The following is a 21889-nucleotide window of genomic DNA, read 5'->3' as shown; positions in this document are numbered from 1 at the left end:
GGCAAAGTTCTCTTTTCTGATGAGTGTAAAATTATGCTGTATGGTAACGACGGAAGGAATAAGGTCTACAGAAGAGACGGAGAACGCTATGCACAATGCTGCATTGAAGACAAAAGGTCAGCTATGGTGGCGGTTCGTGGACGGTTTGGGGAGGAATCAGCGCCGACGGTAAGACAGAGCTTGCTTTCGTGTCTGGGCCATGTCTGCCTGCACTAAACTGTCATCGGTACGTCGAAGAGTGTCTCGAGCCTCATGTGATGCCCTATGCACATTTTATTGGCAACGGCTTCATATTCATGCACGACAATGCTAGGGCTCACACCGCGGGCATCGTACGAGATTATCTTAACGAAGTCGATATCTCTATTATGGAATGGCCAGCAAGAAGCCCGGACATGAATCCCATTGAACATCTGTGGGATGAATTAAAGAGACGAATTCGAGCAAGAGATCCTGCCCCAGAAACACTTAGCCAGCTGCAAGATGCAATCCAAGAGGAATGGGACAATATACCACAGCATGTGATCGTGACTCTCATCCGATCGATGAAGAACCGTATGGAAGCAGTAATTAGAGCTCGGGGAGGGAATACAAGTTATTAAATAAACGTTTTTTAGCTTTTTTTTTCATTTACGTGTGTTGTTTTATCCATTTCCTTTATACTCCATACGGAATAAAAATGACTCATTTAACAAAATACGAAACCTATGAAAAATTCATTTAAATTTAGAACATTAACATTAAGATTTGATAAGCTCATATTACTCACTATTAAACGACATTTAACATTTATTCCTAAATGTACACATTTTTCTGATAATCCTGACAAAACGTAAACTTGCAAGGTGTTTCGATTTTTTTGATGAGAAGTGTATTACATAGAAACACATCATTGAGATAAGCGGATTCTTCGCGTTTCTGGCGTGTCTCTCCGTGCATGACTGAGGGACGTATATGAATTCCTGTGTTTCATCCAATCAGTAAGCACACTGAAACGAACTGGATTGTAACTACCTACTTTAGTTTTTTTTAACGTGACCTATTAGAGTCGCCGAATTTGCATCCAGGGTAGGCAGTGGTGGCCGGCGGTGCGGGGTGTGCCACCGCAACGGGCGCCGAAATAGGGGGGGCGCGCCAAAATCAACCAAGACTGGTTCAAGGTCGCAAGCTAACTTCATCGGCATAGATTGCTCATACCGGGTGGCCGTTAACAACATTTTTTATTTTAAGGGGTTTAGGGGTGCCACTTTGAGGTCTCGCACTACCTAAATATTTTGCTAGGGCTGCCACTGAGGGTAGAGTTAAAAAATTTTATTTCCGTAAAATAGCCCAACATCTACCCATCATCAGTACACGTCCATTTTGGAACTTGTCATCAAAAGCGGCTACAAATTGTTTTACTGATTACCCGTCTCAGTCCTTAGGGATTACAGGCGTGGATTTATGTGTGTGTATGCATAGTTTTGATAAGAAAATATGCAGTTGTTAAAATGAACTGCGCATTTATCTTATCTGCGTCCTATATTTTTTGTTAGGGGTGGTAAAATAATGACATTCACAACCATTCAAGTATTTAAATGTTCCGTTATCAATGCTTTGTGTGCATTATCGTTTGGGGCTTATTTTAGGGGAAAAGAAAACAAGACTGTCACTTACGTTATATGTGTGTAATAATGCTTTATTTTCCCTTGTACATTATCATTATTGTTCTAAGGTTGTCAAAAAATTGTTCTTATATTCTCGCATTTAATACGTACCTACCTATATTTGTAGGACTCAATATACTATGATAACCACAGCCTTATTAATTCTACTGAAGCGATCTATCTCTAGCTTGCCTACTACATCTACCTATGCTCGTGATAAATCTGTAATCTACCGTACAGTGTGCACGTATTGGCAAAGTAAAAAAAAAAAACTTTAGAAAATCGTGGTCTACTGGTAGGACAAGTCCTTTTCCTTCTTCGGTCTAGTATGATAAATAACTACCTAGTTATTTTTTCCTTCCGCCCCAAAGTGTAAATTAATCGAATACAATTGGGTACTTTCCTAAGTAAAAGATAAATTATGAAATTTTGCTTACTAAATAAAGATAGATCTAAAGGCGACAAAAACCGTTTTCTCTTTTCTATTTACTTAACTTATTTAAGAATGTTAATAAAGAAAAATGTGATACTTAATAAGTGCGTCATTTTGTCACGTTTTTCTATGACGTCACAGGCTGCGTTTTCATACAAATTCCGTAGTAATTTCGTGTTTTGACGTTTAGTAAAAAGTAACTGATTTGACTAGTTGGAAACTAGCCTATTTCGTTCTTTATCCTGAATTGATGAGTTTCCCGCTCGTTTCCCGTTACAAAATGCACCAAGTACTTATATAACTAAACTACCACATTACTTAAAAAATATGTTGGCCACAAAAAATGAAATTACCACGAGGGAATACGCTATAACTAACTTTTACAATAACAGTACTGCAATGCCGTCTAGCTTGTACTCGTTGGTGCTAATTCCTGTAAATACCATCAAATTTTATTTTAAGTTATATCTGTCATTTTCTTATCCGCCGAAAAGGAAAGGGACGGGTAATCGACAAGTATAAAATTTATGGAACACACGCCAATTTTAAGCACAAATTTAAACCAACCGTCTAAAAATTTTACATCCGTCAATAACCCGACACAGTTAAGTAGACAGCACGTCAAACGGATTGCATACCAGCGACGTACCTTTTGATTCGGCCGGGTTATTCATTAATTTACTCATTCTTCCTAAAATTAAGAGCTGTGAATCATCCGTCCCTTTCCCTTTTCGACGGATATGAAAATGACGGATATAACTTAAAATAAAATTAGGCGGTGTCTGCAGGAATCGGGGTCATTATTAACTTTAGGGATAAAAAAGAAAAGCTTAAGATACTTATCTAACAGACTTTGAACTTCGATATAGTGTCGATAATGAAAAAGAAAGGGTTGAAACAAGCAAGATTTTAATTGAAACGAAACCAGGCATGTCATAACACTTAAGATGAAATAATATCATGGTACAAAACATGCAAACAAACAAAAATACAGTAGAAAAAATAATTGCTAAGTGAAACCTGAATCTAGCATACAGTATAGCAACACGATACATATGGATAGGGGTGACTTAGATCGGTACTCAGTATAATAATAAATTACCTTTATGGTAAATAAAATTTGAAACTTTTTACCCAAATATACTTTGTAGTGTAGAATCCAAAACACAAAAAGATGATAACACGAATTTTCGCAAAACAATGATGATTCATGCTTATTATCTAGGCAATTATTTTTAGTTTGGTATTCTGGTTTTACCAGAAACAAGCATTCTGATTACAAAATTAATCTCAAGTGTAGTTTGACAATAAAAGTAAAATAAATAGCAACCAGTAACAAAGACTTACTTAAAAAATAAATACCCTAACTAAATATAAAACATACAATTATAACAGTATAAACAACCATAACATTTTCTTGTCCACAAAATCAGTATTTGAGTGAAGAAAATGATACAATTCATAACATGGCTCATATTACGACTGATTTTTGCCAATAAAAATAGCAATCACTGCTAATCTTTAAACATTTTATGCCATCATAATTTACATTTATAAAATGAAGCACTGCTATGCCTACAAAACATATTTACACAAAATATAACATTATTATGTATAACTTTATAAAATTGGGATTTTATATAAACTTGCGTAGGGGTCAGAAGAGGTGCAGTTGTATGGACGACATTCCTGAAGAACAGGACGAACTAGAGGCTATCAGTCTTAATTAGTTATTGACTATAACTTGTTCAGTAATGGACAATTAATGGACAGATTTCTCAAGACAATTTGTGCCATATATAATAGAAGTTCAAAATATTCACATTTTGTAATTAAACCTAGTTACAACTAAATTGTACTTTGTAACAAATATCATTAGTTATTATTATTTATATCTGATTGGCACACAAGTACAAATCACATCTTTCTTAAATCTATAATAGATCAATAAAAAGATTATATTGTAAGTTATCAAATCTCTATAAAACTTTTAATAAATGCAGAATCTGCTTTATTAAACTTTTACAAGCATTGTTAAAGAATTTTATGCATTAAAGATAATTTTGAATAACATTTGACATCTCTATGAATCTTTGGCTAACATGAGTTTAGCCTCTCCTTCAAACACAACCTTCTTTTCCTCCTCAACTATACAAAAAAACTTCACTTTGAGAATTTTTCTCACATCCACCAGTTCTACACTGATGGTAAGTTTCTCTCCCACAAAACACTTGTTGGGGAACTTCATAGTTTGAGAAACCAGAACAGTTCCGGGCCCTGGCAGGTGTGTTCCGATGAGCCCTGCCACCAGCCCGTTTAGCAGGGCCCCATGCACTATTGGCCTCTTGTTTCCATTATTTTTGTGCAAATGATTGTGATCACTGGTAAGATTAGAAAATGCATCCAAATCCTTTTGGGTCAATGTCTTCTGTATCCGGATTTTATCTCCAGCTTTAAAAGGTGTATTGCTAAATGTTGTCGTGTGGATCTTACATATTTTTTGATAGTTCTTATTATTCATAGCAATGTATGGGAATCTGTTTGACAGCATTTTATTCATTTTGACTGTTTTTTTCTGAGCTCTTATTTTTTAACTTGACTCACTCAGTCTGAGTTACATACATCTTGCAAAAATACAGTAGCCAAATTGACAAGTCTCTTATCATTTGATTTAGTGAATTCTTGCATTATTTGTACAACTTCAGGTGTAGTAATTTGCGATTTTGTTTTTTGATTGTACAAGTAAAGTAGTGCCGTAATTGTATCACACACTGTATCGGTTTGTTCACACTTGAGCAGTCCCAGCAACGGCTTCAATCCAGCATGAGTCAAAATGTACTCCGAATTCAAAGGATCTGAAATTTTAGAAAAATCAGAATTCATCAGTTGATCAAGATCCTAGAAAGAGATTATTTATTGGCATAGAAATAGATAAAAATATCTTACCTATACACAAATTGCAGATGCCAGCACAGGCAAAATGCAACAACTTTAGATTTGTCTCCTTTTTCAGGACATAAAGGAATATGTCCAGAACACCAACATTCCTTATGTAGCCGTAGTTTATTGGGTCGTATGCAAAATTAGCCAAATTAGCTAAAACCTGGCATTTAGCATCTGTAAACAGAAATTATTGTAACAGTAAGGTTACGAAACCCATTAGCATTTGCATGATTGAAGAGCTTTTGAGGTGAAGGTCTATTCTTTGAAGGATTTTCTTTGTATGAAAGGCACACTTTGTTATTCTATAGAACATACATACGAATAAGGATAGGATAAAAAGTGGAAGATTCAACACTCATGGCAACTTTATTGCCCTCAAACACTCCTGTTTCATATAAGAAAATAACAAATTAAATTACCAAAAGAAGTAGTGTTCAGGTATTCATCCACTAAAAGCGACAGGAAACTTTCTCTGTCTGTTCCATTTTCAGGGGTCCGTTTCCGCAGTTGAGATTTATTGCTGAACATTGATATTAAAACACTAACAAATTACCCTTTCAATTATAATAGCAAAGAATTCCAATTGTTATTTTGATAACGCGCCTTCAGAAAATCACGCGAAAAACAACATCGCCATCTTAATTTTTTTACCTTTTGTTTTTTTTTTTCATACCTGTTCGTTTGACTAACGTCACTGTTGTTATTTTTATTGGTTTGGAGAATATAACACTTAAATCAATCTGAACATAATTTTAAAAAATATGAAAACAGTTTAAATATACTTTAAAATACATTTAAAAAACTACAAGAAATGCAAACGTATGTGCACTATAATAAAAGCAGTGCGTGAATAAAATTAATTATGAAACGAACAGCTATTTTTGTTCAACAACGTCAGGCTTTTCGGCGGGAAACGGGAACGGGACAGTTGCTTTCTTCATTGAGTAATCTAAATAATTAATACGAAGTGGTGCTTTGTGGTTAATGATCGCATTAAGTTAGTCGGAAGACATTCGCGAGTGTTATTATATTGGAGTATTCAATAAACAAAGTGTATCTGCCTATTTTCGCTTCGTGCTGGGAAGCCGCTTCATAACTCAAAAGTTTATGCGGACTTTTGAGTTAATTCGTTTGGGGTTCGGAGTAGGAGTCTACTCCGAGGGTGGGGGCTTAGGTTTCATCATCATCATCTTTCATCATTTCATTAATCATCAAGAAAAAAAATACGTCAGATATGGCTGTATGGGCATAGTTCCCTTTGCCTTACCCTTCGGGGAAAACCAAAACAAAAAAAAAAAAAAAATCAACAACGTCACCGAAAAGTGACAGCTTCTGTGATCTACTATAATATTTGGCTTTTTGGCGGGAAACGGGAACGGGACAGTTGCTTTCTTCATTGAATGATCTAAATAATTAATACGAAGTGGTGTTTTGTGGTTAATGATCGCATTAAGTTAGTCGGAAGACATTCGCGAGTGTTATTATATTGGAGTATTCAATAAACAAAGTGTATCTGCCTATTTTCGCTTCGTGTCAGGAAGCCGCTTCATAACTCAAAAGTTTATGCGGACTTTTGAGTTAATTCGTTTGGGGTTCGGAGTAAGAGTCTACTCCGAGGGTGGGGGCTTAGGTTTCATCATCATCACCTTTCATCATTTCATTAATCATCAAGAAAAAAAATACGTCAGACATGGCTGTATGGGCATAGTTCCCTTTGCCTTACCCTTCGGGGAAAACAAAAACAAAAAAAAAAAAAAAACTACTATAATATTATACCACCACCTAGATTCGCATTCAGGCGGTATGTAATTTCAGCAATAGTGGTGATGTATTACTTATATTATGGTATTGTTTTCCTCATGAAAAACGAGATATCAATTTCGAGCCTTCGTATTCGTACAACTTAATTTTTAAAAAAATGCTCAATTTCTGATTTCTATTGAAGTAAATAACGCATTAATTCACAATGAGTACTCTTCCATATATTAGTGGTAAGTTGGATCTTTTTCATTTACATTGCTTACTGCGTTTTGTCGGCATGGGTCTATTATAGTAGTTAGGTTAGTTATTTATACGGTCCTCCGGCCTTGACTTTTAAGCTCATTACTGATAAAAGCTCATATTTTAATCTTTTGAAGATTATGTAGAGCTACTTTATATACAACATGATAAATACGATGTGTTTAACTTTCAGGTCTTACCAACAAGAACATATTTTTGGTGGAGCCTGTGGAACCATATGCTGAAAAAACACTACGAGATGAAAAGACTACAAACATCCGCGGCATTATATACAGTCCTAAGGGCACTTATCTTGCTTACAGAACAGATAAGAAGTATGTAATAGTAATTTAATTATAATTAATTAATTTGTTGCTGGTCACACTAGAGCTAATAAAGTAATTCAACACAACAAATCAAAGCATTTTACAGTATTATTTCAAATAAATATTTTGTATAAAAAACATAAATTCAATATTTACATTTTAGAGCGGAGGTAGTACGATGTTCAGATTGGTCGGTGACAACAACTGTGGAGGGCAACATCAAAGACATGTTGTTCTCCCCATTGGACAACTACTTCATGGTATGGGAGATGTTCGCTATGACCAAGGATGACCCGCAAGGCAAACCCAATTTACACATACTGAAGTCAACCAATGGAGAGAAAGTTGGATCATTTGTACAAAAATATCAAACTGGATGGTAAGGATTAAGAAAATAAGGGCGTTTTACCTACCATTAAAACGCAGATTATATCCGGAGCCTTATTCGAAGCCTTGTAGACATATTTTGAGATAGCATTCCTGTTTCACGACTGTGGCAACACCTTGATACACGTAGTTTCCGCCCCTACCCGCCGTTTACCCCCACCATGTTCACCAGGCAGGTAAGGGTTTAGCTATGATGTGTCTTCATTGCGGGCTCAAAATATAATTTTAATTAAATATATAAAATACATATTATATAAGATAAAATTTTCTCCCACCAGGCAGGTCTTGAAGCAAGGCTTCGAATAAGGCTCCGGATATAATCTGCGTTTTAATGGTAGGTAAAACGCCCTTATTATATCCTCCGCCGTTATTCGAAGCCTTGTAGACATATTTTGAGACACTGTTTGTTATCGCCTGGTGAACTAAACGCCAATGTGACATAATAATATTAATTTTGATTATATTATATTAATGTTTTTTATATTAATAAGTAATAAATATACATAAAGTATGAATACAAAACTACAATATAGAATTATAGGTTTACGTATAAGAAAATTATATATAGTAAAGAATACTCAAACAAAAACTTCAAATAGCTTCAAATAATGAACTAATGGAATGATGTACTGCCCGTCCACGTGTCCCACCTTGAATCTCTTTTCTGTAAAATCTTTTAAAAGTGTTTCCAGACCTCCAATTTGCTCTGGACATGATGACGTCCAAAGATTCATTATCCAACCAACTGCGGGAGGCTACAGCAGATCGAACACTACCTGGCGTCGCGTCTATACCAGCTTCTTTAAGAATAGACTTTACCCAACCTGCTATAATAGTTCTACTGGCCGGCCTTTCTATTCCACAAGCAGTAACAAATAAGCTTTCAGTCGAACATGCCAGACGTCTCTGTTTTCCTAACTCAATCAGTCTAGTTACCCAAGCGACTGGATCAAGATTAGGATATTGCTGATTGCTTAAAAGCTTCCAACCTGATTGAATATATGATTCAGAATCAGTTTTCGACCCGAACTTCGGCCAGAACACCACGCTATCTCTGGATATAATACAGGCATCCGGGGCTACACTCAATAACGTTAAATCATGGATTCTACGACCCGAACAAAGTAGTAACAAGATTGCACATCTGCGAGACACTTCAAAGAGATTGTCATTGTTAATCGTACTGTTTAATAACCAGTTTTCTAACACTTGAGAGTCCCATACATTTTTTGAATTTTGTTTAGGTTTTTGCAAAGAAATAGATTTTAAGATTTGCTTTACAAGAATATTTGAACTAAGACGTGTCTCGTTAGTCGCGTTACATAATTGAGAAACAACCGATTTATGCAACAATATACTTTTATGGGACAACTTTTCTTTTAGATGCAAATCCGCTAAGAATTTAGCTAAATCACTCCCCGATGGGTTGGTAACACAAACATCTGATACAGCGCACCATTGAACCCACCTTCGCCATGCAGGTCGATACGTATTTATCGTGGAAGCTCTCCACCCTCTTGATAAAAGCAGTTTTTGCGCATCAGACCACGAAGTTACAGCTTCCGACCACCCCCACATTTCCATACCTCCAGCGCTAGATCCTGGATCTTGGGAGGAGGACGGCCGGTCGAGGTATCCACCAGTACCTTCTCCAGTCTGTGAATTGTAAAAGGTGGTGCTATTGCCCGCGCCTTGAGGTCCGCTCTCCAGAATGACTGAGGCCACCTTGGGGCAACGATTAGATAAATCCCTACAGCTCGATTTAAATGCATCAGCACTCGGGGGATCAAATTCGGGGGAGGAAAGACCCATGCTATGTTGAACGACCACTCGAGGGAAAAGGCATTGTGTGCCCAAGCTGACGAGTCCCGCTGATCCAACGTTACGTACCTTGGAACAATGTGAGCTGTCTTCGAAGCAAACAGATCCACTTCCGGAGTGCCCCATTTTGCGACTACTACTTGCGTTACTTCTGGTAGCAGGTGCCATTCGGAAATTGTTGACTGACGAGACAGCCGATCGGCAATCGTGTTGTACTTCCCGGGGATGTGATACGGTAGAACATGAATGTGATGTTTGTAAAGAATCTGAAAAATATGATAAGTCAGGTCCATTAACCGTTTCGATTTGTTCCCTCCTTCGTTTTTCAGGTGAGCCACTACTGCTTTGTTGTCCGACTGTAACAGAAGAGATGAATGACTCAGAGAATGACCGTAACCTGACAAACATTTCAGTATAGTCAACATTTCTTTGTGGTTCGAGTGAAGACGCCCTTCTTCTGCTGTCCAATCCCCGCATAGAAGCTGACCGTTGAGTTCTGCCCCCCAGCCCGTCATCGAAGCGTCTGTTGTAAGAAAATTCATCTTCTGAGGAGGATGAAGGTCTGTCGTTTCCGTGCAATGTAACGTCCACCACTTCAACTCTGTTAGAGTTTGAGGAAGTAAAGGGTAACTGATACCTTCTGGAAGACGAAGAAGGACATTGACGTGGCGAAGCAAGTGACGAAAATTGAGACGACCTAGCGGCACAACTAGCCGAGCTAAGTTCAAAAGACCTACAATCCTTTGGAGCTCCTTCAGAGTCGCCGCCTTGTGCAGTAAGATGCTGGTAGCAACGTCCCTTATCTTTTGAATTTTCGTCTCTGGAAGAAACTTTCGATTCTGCCAAGGATCCCATTGCAAGCCCAAATATTCTATTGATCTCTGAGGAGTAAGAATCGATTTGTCGAAGTTGACTTCCCAACCTAAACTCTGCAACGTTCGAGTTACCAAATCTCTCTGGTCTAGAAGAAGAGATTTGCTCTGCGAGACTATGAGGTAGTCGTCTAGAAATACCACTACTCGAATACCCTTTTCTCGAAAAATCTCGGCTGTCCAATTTGTCAGCGACGCAAATACCTTTGGTGCTGTGGCTAGCCCGAAAGGTAAACAGGTCATCTGTAGTAGCTGACCTTTGTATAACAGACGTAGAAAGCAGCGATGTGATTCCGCTATCGGGACGTGGTAATATGCCTGCGTCAAATCTAATTTTATCATCCAGTCTTTTGGTTGCAAAAAATCTGGAATTCGATTGACAGAGATCAGTCGAAATTTGCTCACCTTCAGGTACTCGTTTAATCTTTTTAAATTGAAAATCGGCCGAAAAGACCCGTCGTGTTTGGGGATTAAAAACATATTGGATATAAAACTTGGGGTCCCGGGGGCTATCTCGAGAACCCGTTGTTCCAAAAGGCTGTGTATTATACGATCCATCTCCGGCGACGGAGGAGTCTGAAATCGGTTGATTAAGTCTGCCACCGACACCAGAGGTGGTTTGCTTTGAAAGGGGATTCGGTAACCTGATATTATATTTAACAGAGTTTCTGAAGCTCCCATAGTACGCCAAATTGGAACACAATCCTCTAAACATCCCCCCCGAAACCCCGTGTGGAAGTCAGAATTTCCTTTGGTTATTGGCAAATCTGGGGCGCAAGTTACATGTTTGTCCGGTTCTAGAGAAGCGCGGACCTTGTTGTTTTTGACTGGGCTGTGCCTGTTGAGTCCCTGTCCAACGTGGCCGGAACGCGGGACGAAAGGACTGCTCACTCATGTTAGTAGTATAAGCAGGGAAAAACTGTCTAATTATGCCCTGATGGGGCGCAAATCTATAATTCATAGACGGTGCCCAGGAGCGAGCCGTCATTTGTTGGCCGCTGGAGCTAGGTACTTGCGTAGCCTGAGCTCCCGGCAGTATTCTTTTATCAGTAAAATTTGGTTTTTGAGCAATAAAAACTTTACTAATACCTCCAGAATTTTTAATAGAATTGGTAAAAGCTTCTTTGTCAAAAAGATGTTCATGTGATGGGGGTATTTTGTTAATTATTGTTTTTTGAAACTTGTCCTTTACATTTGTCAACAATAAATCGCGTCTTTGTTCTATTAAATCGGCACGGCGCCCACAAACCATTTGTAAACAATCATGAGAAATTTTTTGATAGTTGCCTGAAAATATTTCTTGAATTTTCTCTAATAAGGAACTTGCATCGACTAGGTCGGTGCCAGAAAACCACTCTAATAGTTGAGAAAAGCCCTGTTGCATTGCCTCATTTTGCATAATTAGACCATGTGTCAATGCAGCCATAAATCTTTCCGCCGAATTAAGACTACCCGGGCGGTCGAATGATTTAATTTCGTCGTTAACCTCCAATTCAACAAAGCCAGGCTGAGAGTTGTAAGATTTCAAAGTATCATAGTACCTAACATTTTTCCAATCAGTAGATTGAAAATGTTGCAAGGACTGAAGCAAACTCAAATGTTCTGAGGATGTACCAGGGACCTTCGGATCTTTCAGATTAGTAACGAGCTCTAGGCCGAAAACATTATCTTTCTCCTTCGAAGACACCTGTCCGACAGGCACAGATGGGTCCACTTCATTATCAGCCTGATACATATGAGAATAGTAAATAAAATTTTGCAATTCACTTACTTGTTGGGTAAGGCGTTCAATTGCCTTACCTTCTTCGGTTTTCCGCCGCTTAGAGCCTGCATCCTTAGAGGCTCGCTTCCTCTTCCTTTCCGAGACACGTGGACGGGATTCCGGCTCTTCCGATTGCTCAGAAGTGCCGGAATAACTGGACGAACTATCACTATCCGCCATTTAGAACAAAATATAATACTAAAAAATTTAAATAAGAATATATATAATGAAACTACGTAATATTATATATAACAACCGAACACTAGCAGCGTTTCCTTTAAGACAGGTGTGCACAGCGCGAATTCAAAAACGCCAATGAAGACACATCATAGCTAAACCCTTACCTGCCTGGTGAACATGGTGGGGGTAAACGGCGGGTAGGGGCGGAAACTACGTGTATCAAGGTGTTGCCACAGTCGTGAAACAGGAATGCTATCTCAAAATATGTCTACAAGGCTTCGAATAACGGCGGAGGATATAATTACAAATTATATTAAACCCTACTGATAAAAAATAGGTATGTCACCTTTTTTCATCTGAATTTTTAAAATTGTTTTGTTCCATATAGGGAACCAAAATGGACATCAGATGAGAAATTATGTGCCATGCTAGTGAATGGCACGATCTACATCTACGAGGATTGCAAGTTTGACAGATATGTGAAGAATGTGCAGATGGAGAAGCTGAAGGCATTCAGTGTATCCCCCAGTGCAGCTCCTAATTACTACTTCTCCATATTTACATTAGGTATGTAACTCATTTAATACATATTGATACTAGATAATCTTTTAGGGTATCTGCAAGAGTTGCTATATTGAATCTAATGAAATAAGCTACACCACAAGTATGACAACTCGCAGCCACTTTTTGGGTACAGAATTACAGATAACATTTTTTAAAAGCATAAAAGCTTGGAAAAGAGAAATTTAACTTTTTAATTGAAGAATAGCGGCTCAAGTTATACATTTATAAAATTTAAAAGTGGAACACTGCTAGCTTTTTTGGTTCTTTCTTTACCTTGATGGCTTTTTAGGATCTTTATCTTTACCTGGTATTAAAAATGTTTCTCCAGTTATTAAATAACTTGTTATGTATACCTACATTGATTTAAAAGATTTGTTGCTGGTGCAGTTTCTTGTCATTTGTCCTCAGCCATAACACCTTGCGAAATGATGTAGATTCAAAAATGTTAAATTGACCTTCAACAAGTTTACTATGATAATTACGTTGAATAAATGATTCTGAGTCTGATGCAACACATTCAATGAGGTCTTTTATTTGTAAATTTGTTTTTTGCTTGTAAATAATTGTGTGTTGATTGTAATTCGGCAGGCAAGTCGGGTCAGCCGTCGTTCTGGCGGGTGTACAAGTATCCTTCGTTCGAGGAGGGCGCGGCCGTGGTCAGCCGCTCCTCCTTCCAGGCCGACAAGGCCACCTTCCACTGGAACCGCCGCGGCACCAACGTCTTCGCGCTCACGCAGACTGAAGTTTGTATTCAGTTATTTTATTACATTCGCAATATAATACAAATATGTATATGTATATATCTGAGCAACTTATTGTTTAGCCAGCCCCAATTTCTTTACAGCAGAAAGGGGTTTTAGGATAAAAGAATTTTAAACTTTCACTGTAAAATCAATAGATTTTTTTTTACTAATAGAATCTTTGGAAAAGATAATTTTACACAAACTATTTAAACAATGATTCAAAAAAATGATCTCAAAGAATGTCCATTTGTCTTGGATATAAATAAAAAAAGAAGAAAAACACAAAATAATGTTATTTGGACCAGTTTTATTATACTTACAGAAATTCTCAAACCTCACTCAATGTACAGGTAGACAAAACAGGCGGCTCATACTACGGCAAACAGTCTCTGTCATACGGCGACGTGAAGGGAAACGCGGGAAACATGACGTTCAGCAAGGAGGGCCCCATTCACGCGATCGCGTGGAACCCGGGCAATTGGAATGAGTGGGTAGCGGTGTATGGCCACGCGCCTGCCAAGGCGACGATATTCAACGCGAAGTGCGACCCGCTATTTGAATTTGGAACCGGCGCGTGGAACGCCATCTACTTCCCGCCAGAGGGGAATCATATCCTTTTCTATGTATGTAGTATTATTGAAGACTCCAACTGGTTGGGTAGGTGTGAGTCGTGATGGATTTGAGAAAGTTTTGGGACAGTATGGTGATGTCAGAGTGAATGAAAATGGATTATGTTTGTTAGATGTATGTTTAGAGAGAAATCTTCTTGTGACTAACACTATGTTCAGACACAAGAAGATTCACTTGTATACAAGACAGAGGAATGAACAGAGAAGTATAATAGATTTTGTGATAGTAGACGAAAGATTGCGTAGTAAGGTTGTGGACACGAGAGCATACCGTGGATCTGGTGTGAGCACAGATCACTACTTAGTGGTAACCCGGTTTAGGGGTCTGTTCCAGCGTTGGCGACATCGCCCGCGAGTGTCCAGAACTGAACTTGAACGTATAAAAGTTGAGAATTTGCAAGATGATTATGTAATAAGTAATTATAATGAAAGGCTGGATAATAAATGGGCTAAAGCGATAGATGATGATGCGAAAGATATGACTTTAGAAGATCTGTGGAGAATGTTTAAGGAAGATATGAATGAGGTGGCTGTGGAAGTATGTGGAACTAGTAAAAGAAAGAAGGGTGGAAGGCCGGATAATTGGTGGGACGATGAGGTGAAAGCGCTAGTGGATAAGAAAAGGAAAGTGTGGTTGGATTGCATAGCCCTCAAATCAAGGCAAAACCTAAGTAGGGCGAGTATGAAAAACGAGAGAGAGCGTATGAAAAAGGAGTATGACAGTGCTAAACGAAAAGTAAAGGAATGTGTAGAACGGAAGAAGAAGGAAATGAAAGAGAAGTACAACAGGAGTTTCACGAGGAATTTTCACAATAATGTGAAGTTGTTCTGGAAACAAGTAAGAAAGGCCCGTGGGGCGTCGGATAGTATGAAATTTGAGACGATTAGGGATGAAAGTGGAAGTTTGTTACAGGACGAAAATCAGGTATTGGAATGTTGGAAGCGTTACTTTCAGAGTTTACTCGAAGGTGAGATGAGCAATAGAGGAGAGAACGATAGGGTACCGACGTGTGTAAATGGCAGAAATGCGAATGAAAGTGTCATTAGTGTGGAAGAAATCATGAAAGGTTTAAAAAGTATGAAGGTTGGAAAGGCTGCAGGATATGATAGGATTTCACCGGAGATGCTGAAATACGGCGGGGGCACGGTGGTGAGCATGCTGTACTTGCTCTTCAATAAATGCTGGGCGTCCGGTCTTGTGCCAAGTGATTGGTGTAGGGCGGTTATTGTGCCGTTGTTTAAGGGCAAGGGTTCACAGCAAGAGTGCAAGAACTACCGTGGCATTAGCCTTCTCAGTGTCGTTGGTAAACTGTATGCGAAAGTACTGATTGAACGTGTGATGAAAGAAACAGAGGAGAAAATTTGGAACGTACAAGCGGGATTTAGAAGAGGTATGGGATGCATGGATCAGGTCTTCTCTCTTCGATGCATCGCCGAAAAACAACTGGCAGTTCATCAGAAGGTATTCTGTGCCTTTATAGATTTAGAGAAGGCCTATGATAGAGTGGTGAGAGATGAACTGTGGTGTGTACTATCCGAGTATGGGTTGGACGGCAACCTGATACGCGCACTGAAGTCTTTGTATAAGGGTTCTAGTGCGTGTGTCAGAGTTAATGGCGCTCTGTCTTCCTGGTTCGACATCTCTGTTGGTGTCAGGCAGGGATGCGTGGCGTCACCATGGCTGTTTAATTTATTCATGGATAGTTGTCTGAATGAATTGAAAGAATCTGTGAGTGGGGTAAGAATGGGGGAGTTGCTTCTGAAGTGCCTCCTGTATGCTGATGATCAAGTTCTTGTAGCATCATCGGCGGAGGATCTTCAGTACATGGTATCTCTAATGGTAGATGAATTACAAAAGAAGGGTATGAGAGTGAATGTTAATAAGACGAAAGTTTTGGTGATGGAAAGAGAAGAAAATGTGTCTGAGTGTAGAATTATGATTGGGAATGAAATGGTAGAACAAGTGAATGAATTTGTGTATTTGGGTACTATGTTTACAAGGGATGGTAAATGTGATGAAGATATAGAAAGGAGAGTGAGATTGGGTAATTCAGTGAATGGGGCAATGCACGCAGTTGTTAGTAGCCAATGTATCTCGCAAGATGCGAGGATGGCTGTTCACAATGCAGTGCTTGTCCCTACGCTGAAGTACGGTAGTGAATGTTGGGTATGGCAGAAGAAGCATGAAAGTAGGATCAATGCCGTAGAAATGAGGTCTTTGCGTAGCATCTGCGGTGTGAAGTTGAGTGATAGAGTGAGAAACAGTGTGATAAGACAGAGATGTGGTGTAAAAGACGATATAGTGACTAGGATTGAGAAGGGAATGTTAGGTTGGTTTGGACACGTAGAGCGGATGAAGGATAATAGGATTGCAAAAGCGGTATATAAAGCGAAAGTTGATGGTAGGGCTGGCAGAGGAAGACCGAGAAGGACTTATGATGACCAAATTGGAGATGTCCTTAGAAAAGGTTCAATACGATCTACTCTGAACCGGCGTGCGTGTATGAAGCGATTGATGAATGTGGAGGAAGCAAGAGAAGTGTGTCAGGATCGAAGCAAATGGAATTCTATAGTCTCTGCTTACCCCGGTGGGAAATAGGCGTGAGTTTATGTATGTATGTATGAAGACTCCAGGCTCTAGTCGGCTAAAAGATATAACTTTTACGTCGAAGGTTTAATTCTCTGATGACAATGGAACCTATTCTTCTGTAGAGTGTTCTAGTTTGAATACAGCTTATAAAGCAATTACTGACCTATACATACAGCCCGAAACCACTGCTCTATTTTTCCCTAAAAAGTAGCATAGAGAATGCTACACGGACAAGAGCGTGGTTAAATTAGTGGTGATGAGATATAGATCGGAAAATACTACAAAAAACCCTTAACTCGTCCGCACATGTGCTACTTGGCGGTTTCGGCAACATAGCGACTGGTCACATCGAGGTGTGGGATGTACGAGGGTACAAGAAGCTGGGCGCTTGCTCGGCCCCCGACACCACGCTGCTGCAGTGGGACCCTCGCGGCGAGACCTTCCTCACCGCTACCACGTACCCCAGGCTCACTGTTGGTAACGGGTGAGTACAATACATTAAATAATAAATTATTATTTCATTGCCGAACTATATAGATAAGAAAAGAGAAATGGTATAGTCACCGCGTGTCTTGGTGATCGCAAAGCAAGTTCTTTTCGCGGAATAGAAATATTGTTAAATACATGTAATTTTGCTTTGGTATAGTGCGAGATTAACCTTGTTTACTTATGTCTTAATTTTTTTACACTGACCTACCGACAATAATAAGTTTAGTATTTCATATATTTTAAAAATTTTCACTAAAAAATAATCTTTCAATTTCCAGCTACAAACTCTGGCACTACACGGGCGTACTGATGCACAAGCGCCAATGCGAGGAGAAGGAGCAATTGCTAGCGATCAGCTGGCAGCCGGGGCAGTACCCTAAGAGCGAGCTGTCTCGGACTCCGCCCCGAGGTATACAGGACGCGGCGCCGAAGCCTGTGGGCGCATACCGACCGCCCGGCGCTAGGAACAAACCCTCTACCTTCACACTACATGAGCATGAGAAGCCACATCGGCCCGGAGAAACGCCTAATGGTAAGTTAAAACCCACAATATAAATAAATGTAATAAATTAAATTACAAGATACAGAGCCGGAGATACTCGTTTACTAGCACAAGTGTTGTGACTGAGTATAGTATATGTTAGGTATGTCTCATACAGTATGAGATCTTGTTGAAGAAGTATAAGGGATATATCAATAGTCATTTTCAGGTTTAATAGTTTCTTTCATGAATATATTCTGGGTCAAATAAATGGGATTGCGTCATTTCTTATTGTTATAAAACTCCCGCCATCCGCGGCGTGTGTCGACCCACACACAATAGGTTAGACGACTGGGTCCAAAAGAAATACAATCATTAAAAATCAATTTCGTAAATTAATTTTGATTTACGATAAGAATTGTACAACAAAATGTACGATATTGGACCACGTTTATTGATGACGTCATACCTGTATATTTCTACACAAATTCGTTTTGACGTTTCGTAAAAAGTATCTCGTTTGACTTAACTAGCTGCGCGTTATGGTGGCTGTTTTAACACAATAAAGTACACTTGTGGCACAAACGACAGCCATCATAGAGTGCCGTTAGTGTAGTTTGTCCTCTTGCATATTTTCTTTTGTGCGTATAACCCATTGTTCCTTCCAGCGGCGCCGTCGAAGCAGGCAATAAAGCAGAAAGAGAAGCGCGAGGCCCGCAAGGCCCGCAAGGCGGAGGAGCGCGAGCGCGGGGACGCGTCCCCCGCCTCGCCCCCCGCGCCCGCCGCGGCGCGCGCCGCCTTCGTCTCCACCGGGGACCCGGAGAAGGATAAAAAGATTAAGAATCTTAATAAGGTAATCTTAACAACTAATCTCATTCGATACTTACATAACAGTCGAGATACGAGGTAGACTCTTTCTGCTCGAGCTGGTGCTTGAAACGTTTGGAAACATTAATTTTTCTGCTCCCACTACCGATGATTGTAATTATGGAGAAATATTGATGAGCGACGGTATTGAAAGACTACTTCATAATCTGCATCTTTAATGTTTATCTTTGACCTTGGAATCATCCATATTGTTTGTTCTTTAATCTTTTGTTATTGTATGTTTATTATTTTTTATTAAAGTAAACTACCCTAGATAAATTAAAATGGAAGTAGTAAGTAATTTAAGTTACAGACCACATTGTTGTTAATTATAATTAATTAAGGAAACTATAGGTCTAAACTAATTACCATAATGTAATACTTTCATGTAAATGACCGTTTGTTTCTTAATATACATAAATAAAAAAAATAAAATAAATAATATCTTAATAGTGTTCGTTTGATGAATGCAAGGAGTTTGAAAGTGTAAAGCCTGATTATATAGACATAATATTGAAAATCGTAAATTGAATATTACGAAACACTTCCTATAGCTAAGAGATTGGTCCATTGCATATGTGTTATAATGGAAGAGCGAGACCGCTAAAACATGCCGTGTCGCTTATATGGAGACCCCAATCCAGCAGTAGTTTTAAGGTAAAAGAAACATTTTTCATTTTCTATCGATATGTATGTAATATCGAACCATTATTGGGCATTGAGGTAGTCTGGTGTTAAAAGTGGTTTCTGATAATATTTGTTCTCATTATGTCACTATCATATTGTATCGCTTCTTTCAGAAACTAAGCGACATAGACAAGCTGAAGGCGCAGAAGGCGGCCGGTAAGCAGCTGGAACTGAACCAGCTAGCCAAGATTGACAGCGAGAAGACACTGCTCGCGGAACTCGCGCAGCTCAAGTTATGATGGTCGATATACTAACCGAATAAAGTATTGATCTATTCATGTCAAAAAAAAACAGGTTAGAATTCAATGTGTTTTACCAGTGTAAAAGACTTGCTTCTGGCATGGTGAAGTTCTTGCGATTTTGCACAGTGCGCATAACAGGAGTGTCCCAAGAGTGCTCATAGAAAATGAAAGCTTATGGAAAATTAAACTTTATAACTGTGACGTTAAGAAAAATGTTATCTTTCATAGTATTGTTGTGATTGTTCAAGTTGTAAAAGTGTTACCAATTACAAAAAAATAACTCCTATACCTAGTTGAGAAAATATTCATCAATATAATTCATAAGTAAATAATTCATTGAATTCTAAGCTGTTAACACAGAGTACAGACACGTGAATCATGCATTTACTAACCTATTGTTTAATGATACCGAGATCTTGCATAGCTTTGTGTAAGGATAGAATACTTACGTATATTTATTGCATTAGTTGCTCTCGATGTGTTTTGTAAGGATTATGCTACCTAATCTTACTTTTAAGTCAATGAAAATTTGTTTTAAGAGAGTTTGAAGATGTGTTACGTGGATTGTTTTAATGTTACTAAGGATATAGAATAAGGAATAATGCTACGTAAAGTACGGCAATTCTCCGCTCCCCAGCAGCGTCTGAGCTAAGTTTAACATCGATGTGTGGTGTCTGTGTAAAACGAGGTTGTTTTTATGAAGTGTCTGGGGTGTGCTAAGGAGTAATAGTTGAATGGAGGCAACACTGAAGCTTTATCAACAAGGCACAAGTTTATTTTTTACGTTTATATAACTATTTACCTCGTTTTTCTAATAAATAATAGGCTGTAAAATTCAATAGAAAAACGAGTGAGGAACATTGGCATATCTTTACAACATATCCATTAAAGTCGATAAACTACGTGATTTTGTGCTATAAGTAATTATTTATTTATTTACATTGGATCAAGTTTAATATCATAATTTTGCATAAATAGTATAGCTTGACTATTGTGTAATATACGTGTGAAAAACAATCTGCCTTTCTCCATACAACCAAAATCTTCAATGTGTTGGACTAAGAAAGAAGCGTTAAATGTTGCGTCCATTTTCCTATTTACTTCATGCTTGTTAACTGATGTGAAAACACCAATATAATGTACAGAAGTAAAGTCTACTCGGCATAAAGCGTATATTTTCTCTCGGCGAGTGTTGTTTATGTAAAACGCGAAAAATATTATGTAGTTATTATGTTTTATTGTTGAAAATTCTATCAAGGTACAATGTGAATCGGCTTCATAATAACTGGCTGTTATAAGCGTCCAGTGTACTTTTCATGTTTGATGAACTGTTGATGTGTAAATAAAATTATATAACGAGAATTTTAATAAAGATATAATGAACACGTCCGTATTTTATTAAGAATTTACTTTTTACAACAACCTTAATAACTCCAACTTAGTATTTTGAGTTTGTTGTTTCCATTGACGCGGAGCTGTGCAGAGATGAGCGGAGATGTGCAGGAATCGACCAATCATCGTGAGGGAGAGAGTGACAGAGCGTCTTCGTTTTTCGCTCTCTCGAACGCTGTGATTGGTGAAATCCGCACATTTCCGCTCTTCTCCGCCCATTTTCGTGTCAGTGGAAACCCGGCCTAAAGCTCATGTGAAGCTTACTTTATGTAAAAAAGCTTATTATAAGATTAATGATTACCTAAATTACAAAAATGCCTGGTATTAATTGTGTTTCTCTAGTTATTAAATATCTTGTAATGTATACTACATTGATTTAAAAGATGTATTGCTGTTGCAGTTTCTTGTCATTTCTTCTCCTCAACCCAGTGGCGGATTTACAAATTTGCCGCCAGTAGGCTATTCAAATTTTGCCGCCCCTACTGACCTCTGAAATTCGATACTAATTATAGTCGAGTGCACAACGCTACCAAAAACACGGCGCAAAGTTAGCAAAATATGTTCGGTTGAAGCCCGTACAGACGTAAGAATGTTCAGTATACTGTGCATTACTAAAATGTTATAAACTCTTGTCACTTGTTTCTTTGTGTATATAATATCTATTATTTTACTTCTGTAAGACAAAAGAGAAATTGGGCCAAATTTGCCGCCCCCTAAAATCTGCCGCCCTAGGCTTCAGCCTACTCAGCCTACTGGTAAATCCGCCACTGCCTCAACCATAACACCTTTGATAATGACGTAGATTCAAAAACATTAAATTGATCTTCAACAAGT

At 38.5% G+C, this 21889-nt stretch overlaps 2 protein-coding genes across 2 annotated transcripts; one reads left to right on the top strand and one right to left on the bottom strand.

The window, feature by feature from the left end:
• Positions 1-4533: 4533 nt before the first annotated feature.
• Positions 4534-5665, bottom strand: LOC126382204 (armadillo repeat-containing protein 7). Its single transcript, XM_050031973.1, has 3 exons — positions 5442-5665; positions 5026-5196; positions 4534-4934 (listed from the first exon to the last, which is right to left on the bottom strand). Exons 1-3 carry the CDS (start codon positions 5548-5550, stop codon positions 4684-4686), a joined length of 531 nt encoding a protein of 176 aa, XP_049887930.1. The 5' UTR covers positions 5551-5665; the 3' UTR covers positions 4534-4683.
• Positions 5666-6863: 1198 nt separating this feature from the next.
• Positions 6864-21048, top strand: LOC126382016 (eukaryotic translation initiation factor 2A). The gene is made up of 10 exons (XM_050031699.1): positions 6864-7013; positions 7217-7358; positions 7513-7728; positions 12760-12938; positions 13524-13678; positions 14029-14289; positions 17206-17381; positions 17665-17918; positions 18536-18720; positions 19535-21048. Exons 1-10 carry the CDS (start codon positions 6989-6991, stop codon positions 19658-19660), a joined length of 1719 nt encoding a protein of 572 aa, XP_049887656.1. The 5' UTR covers positions 6864-6988; the 3' UTR covers positions 19661-21048.
• The last annotated feature ends 841 nt before the right edge of the window (positions 21049-21889 follow it).

The sequence above is a fragment of the Pectinophora gossypiella genome, chromosome 3 (genome assembly GCF_024362695.1).
Source record: "Pectinophora gossypiella chromosome 3, ilPecGoss1.1, whole genome shotgun sequence".
NCBI classification, from domain to species: domain Eukaryota; kingdom Metazoa; phylum Arthropoda; class Insecta; order Lepidoptera; family Gelechiidae; genus Pectinophora; species Pectinophora gossypiella.
The sequence above is the reverse complement of the archived record's forward strand: the minus strand, read 5'-3'. Positions and strand labels throughout refer to the sequence as shown.

Bases quoted from the DNA above. Each gene is read 5' to 3' on its own strand.
- LOC126382204 (XM_050031973.1), bottom strand. From the start codon at position 5,550: ATGTTCAGCAATAAATCTCAACTGCGGAAACGGACCCCTGAAAATGGA. The intron at 5,197-5,441 runs GTAATTTAATTT...TTCTGTTTACAG, and splicing joins CCTGAACACTACTTCTTTTG to ATGCTAAATGCCAGGTTTTA. The intron at 4,935-5,025 runs GTAAGATATTTT...CTAAAATTTCAG, and splicing joins CATCTGCAATTTGTGTATAG to ATCCTTTGAATTCGGAGTAC.
- LOC126382016 (XM_050031699.1), top strand. From the start codon at position 6,989: ATGAGTACTCTTCCATATATTAGTG. The intron at 13,679-14,028 runs GTTTGTATTCAG...CTCAATGTACAG, and splicing joins TCGCGCTCACGCAGACTGAA to GTAGACAAAACAGGCGGCTC. The intron at 17,382-17,664 runs GTGAGTACAATA...TTCAATTTCCAG, and splicing joins AGGCTCACTGTTGGTAACGG to CTACAAACTCTGGCACTACA.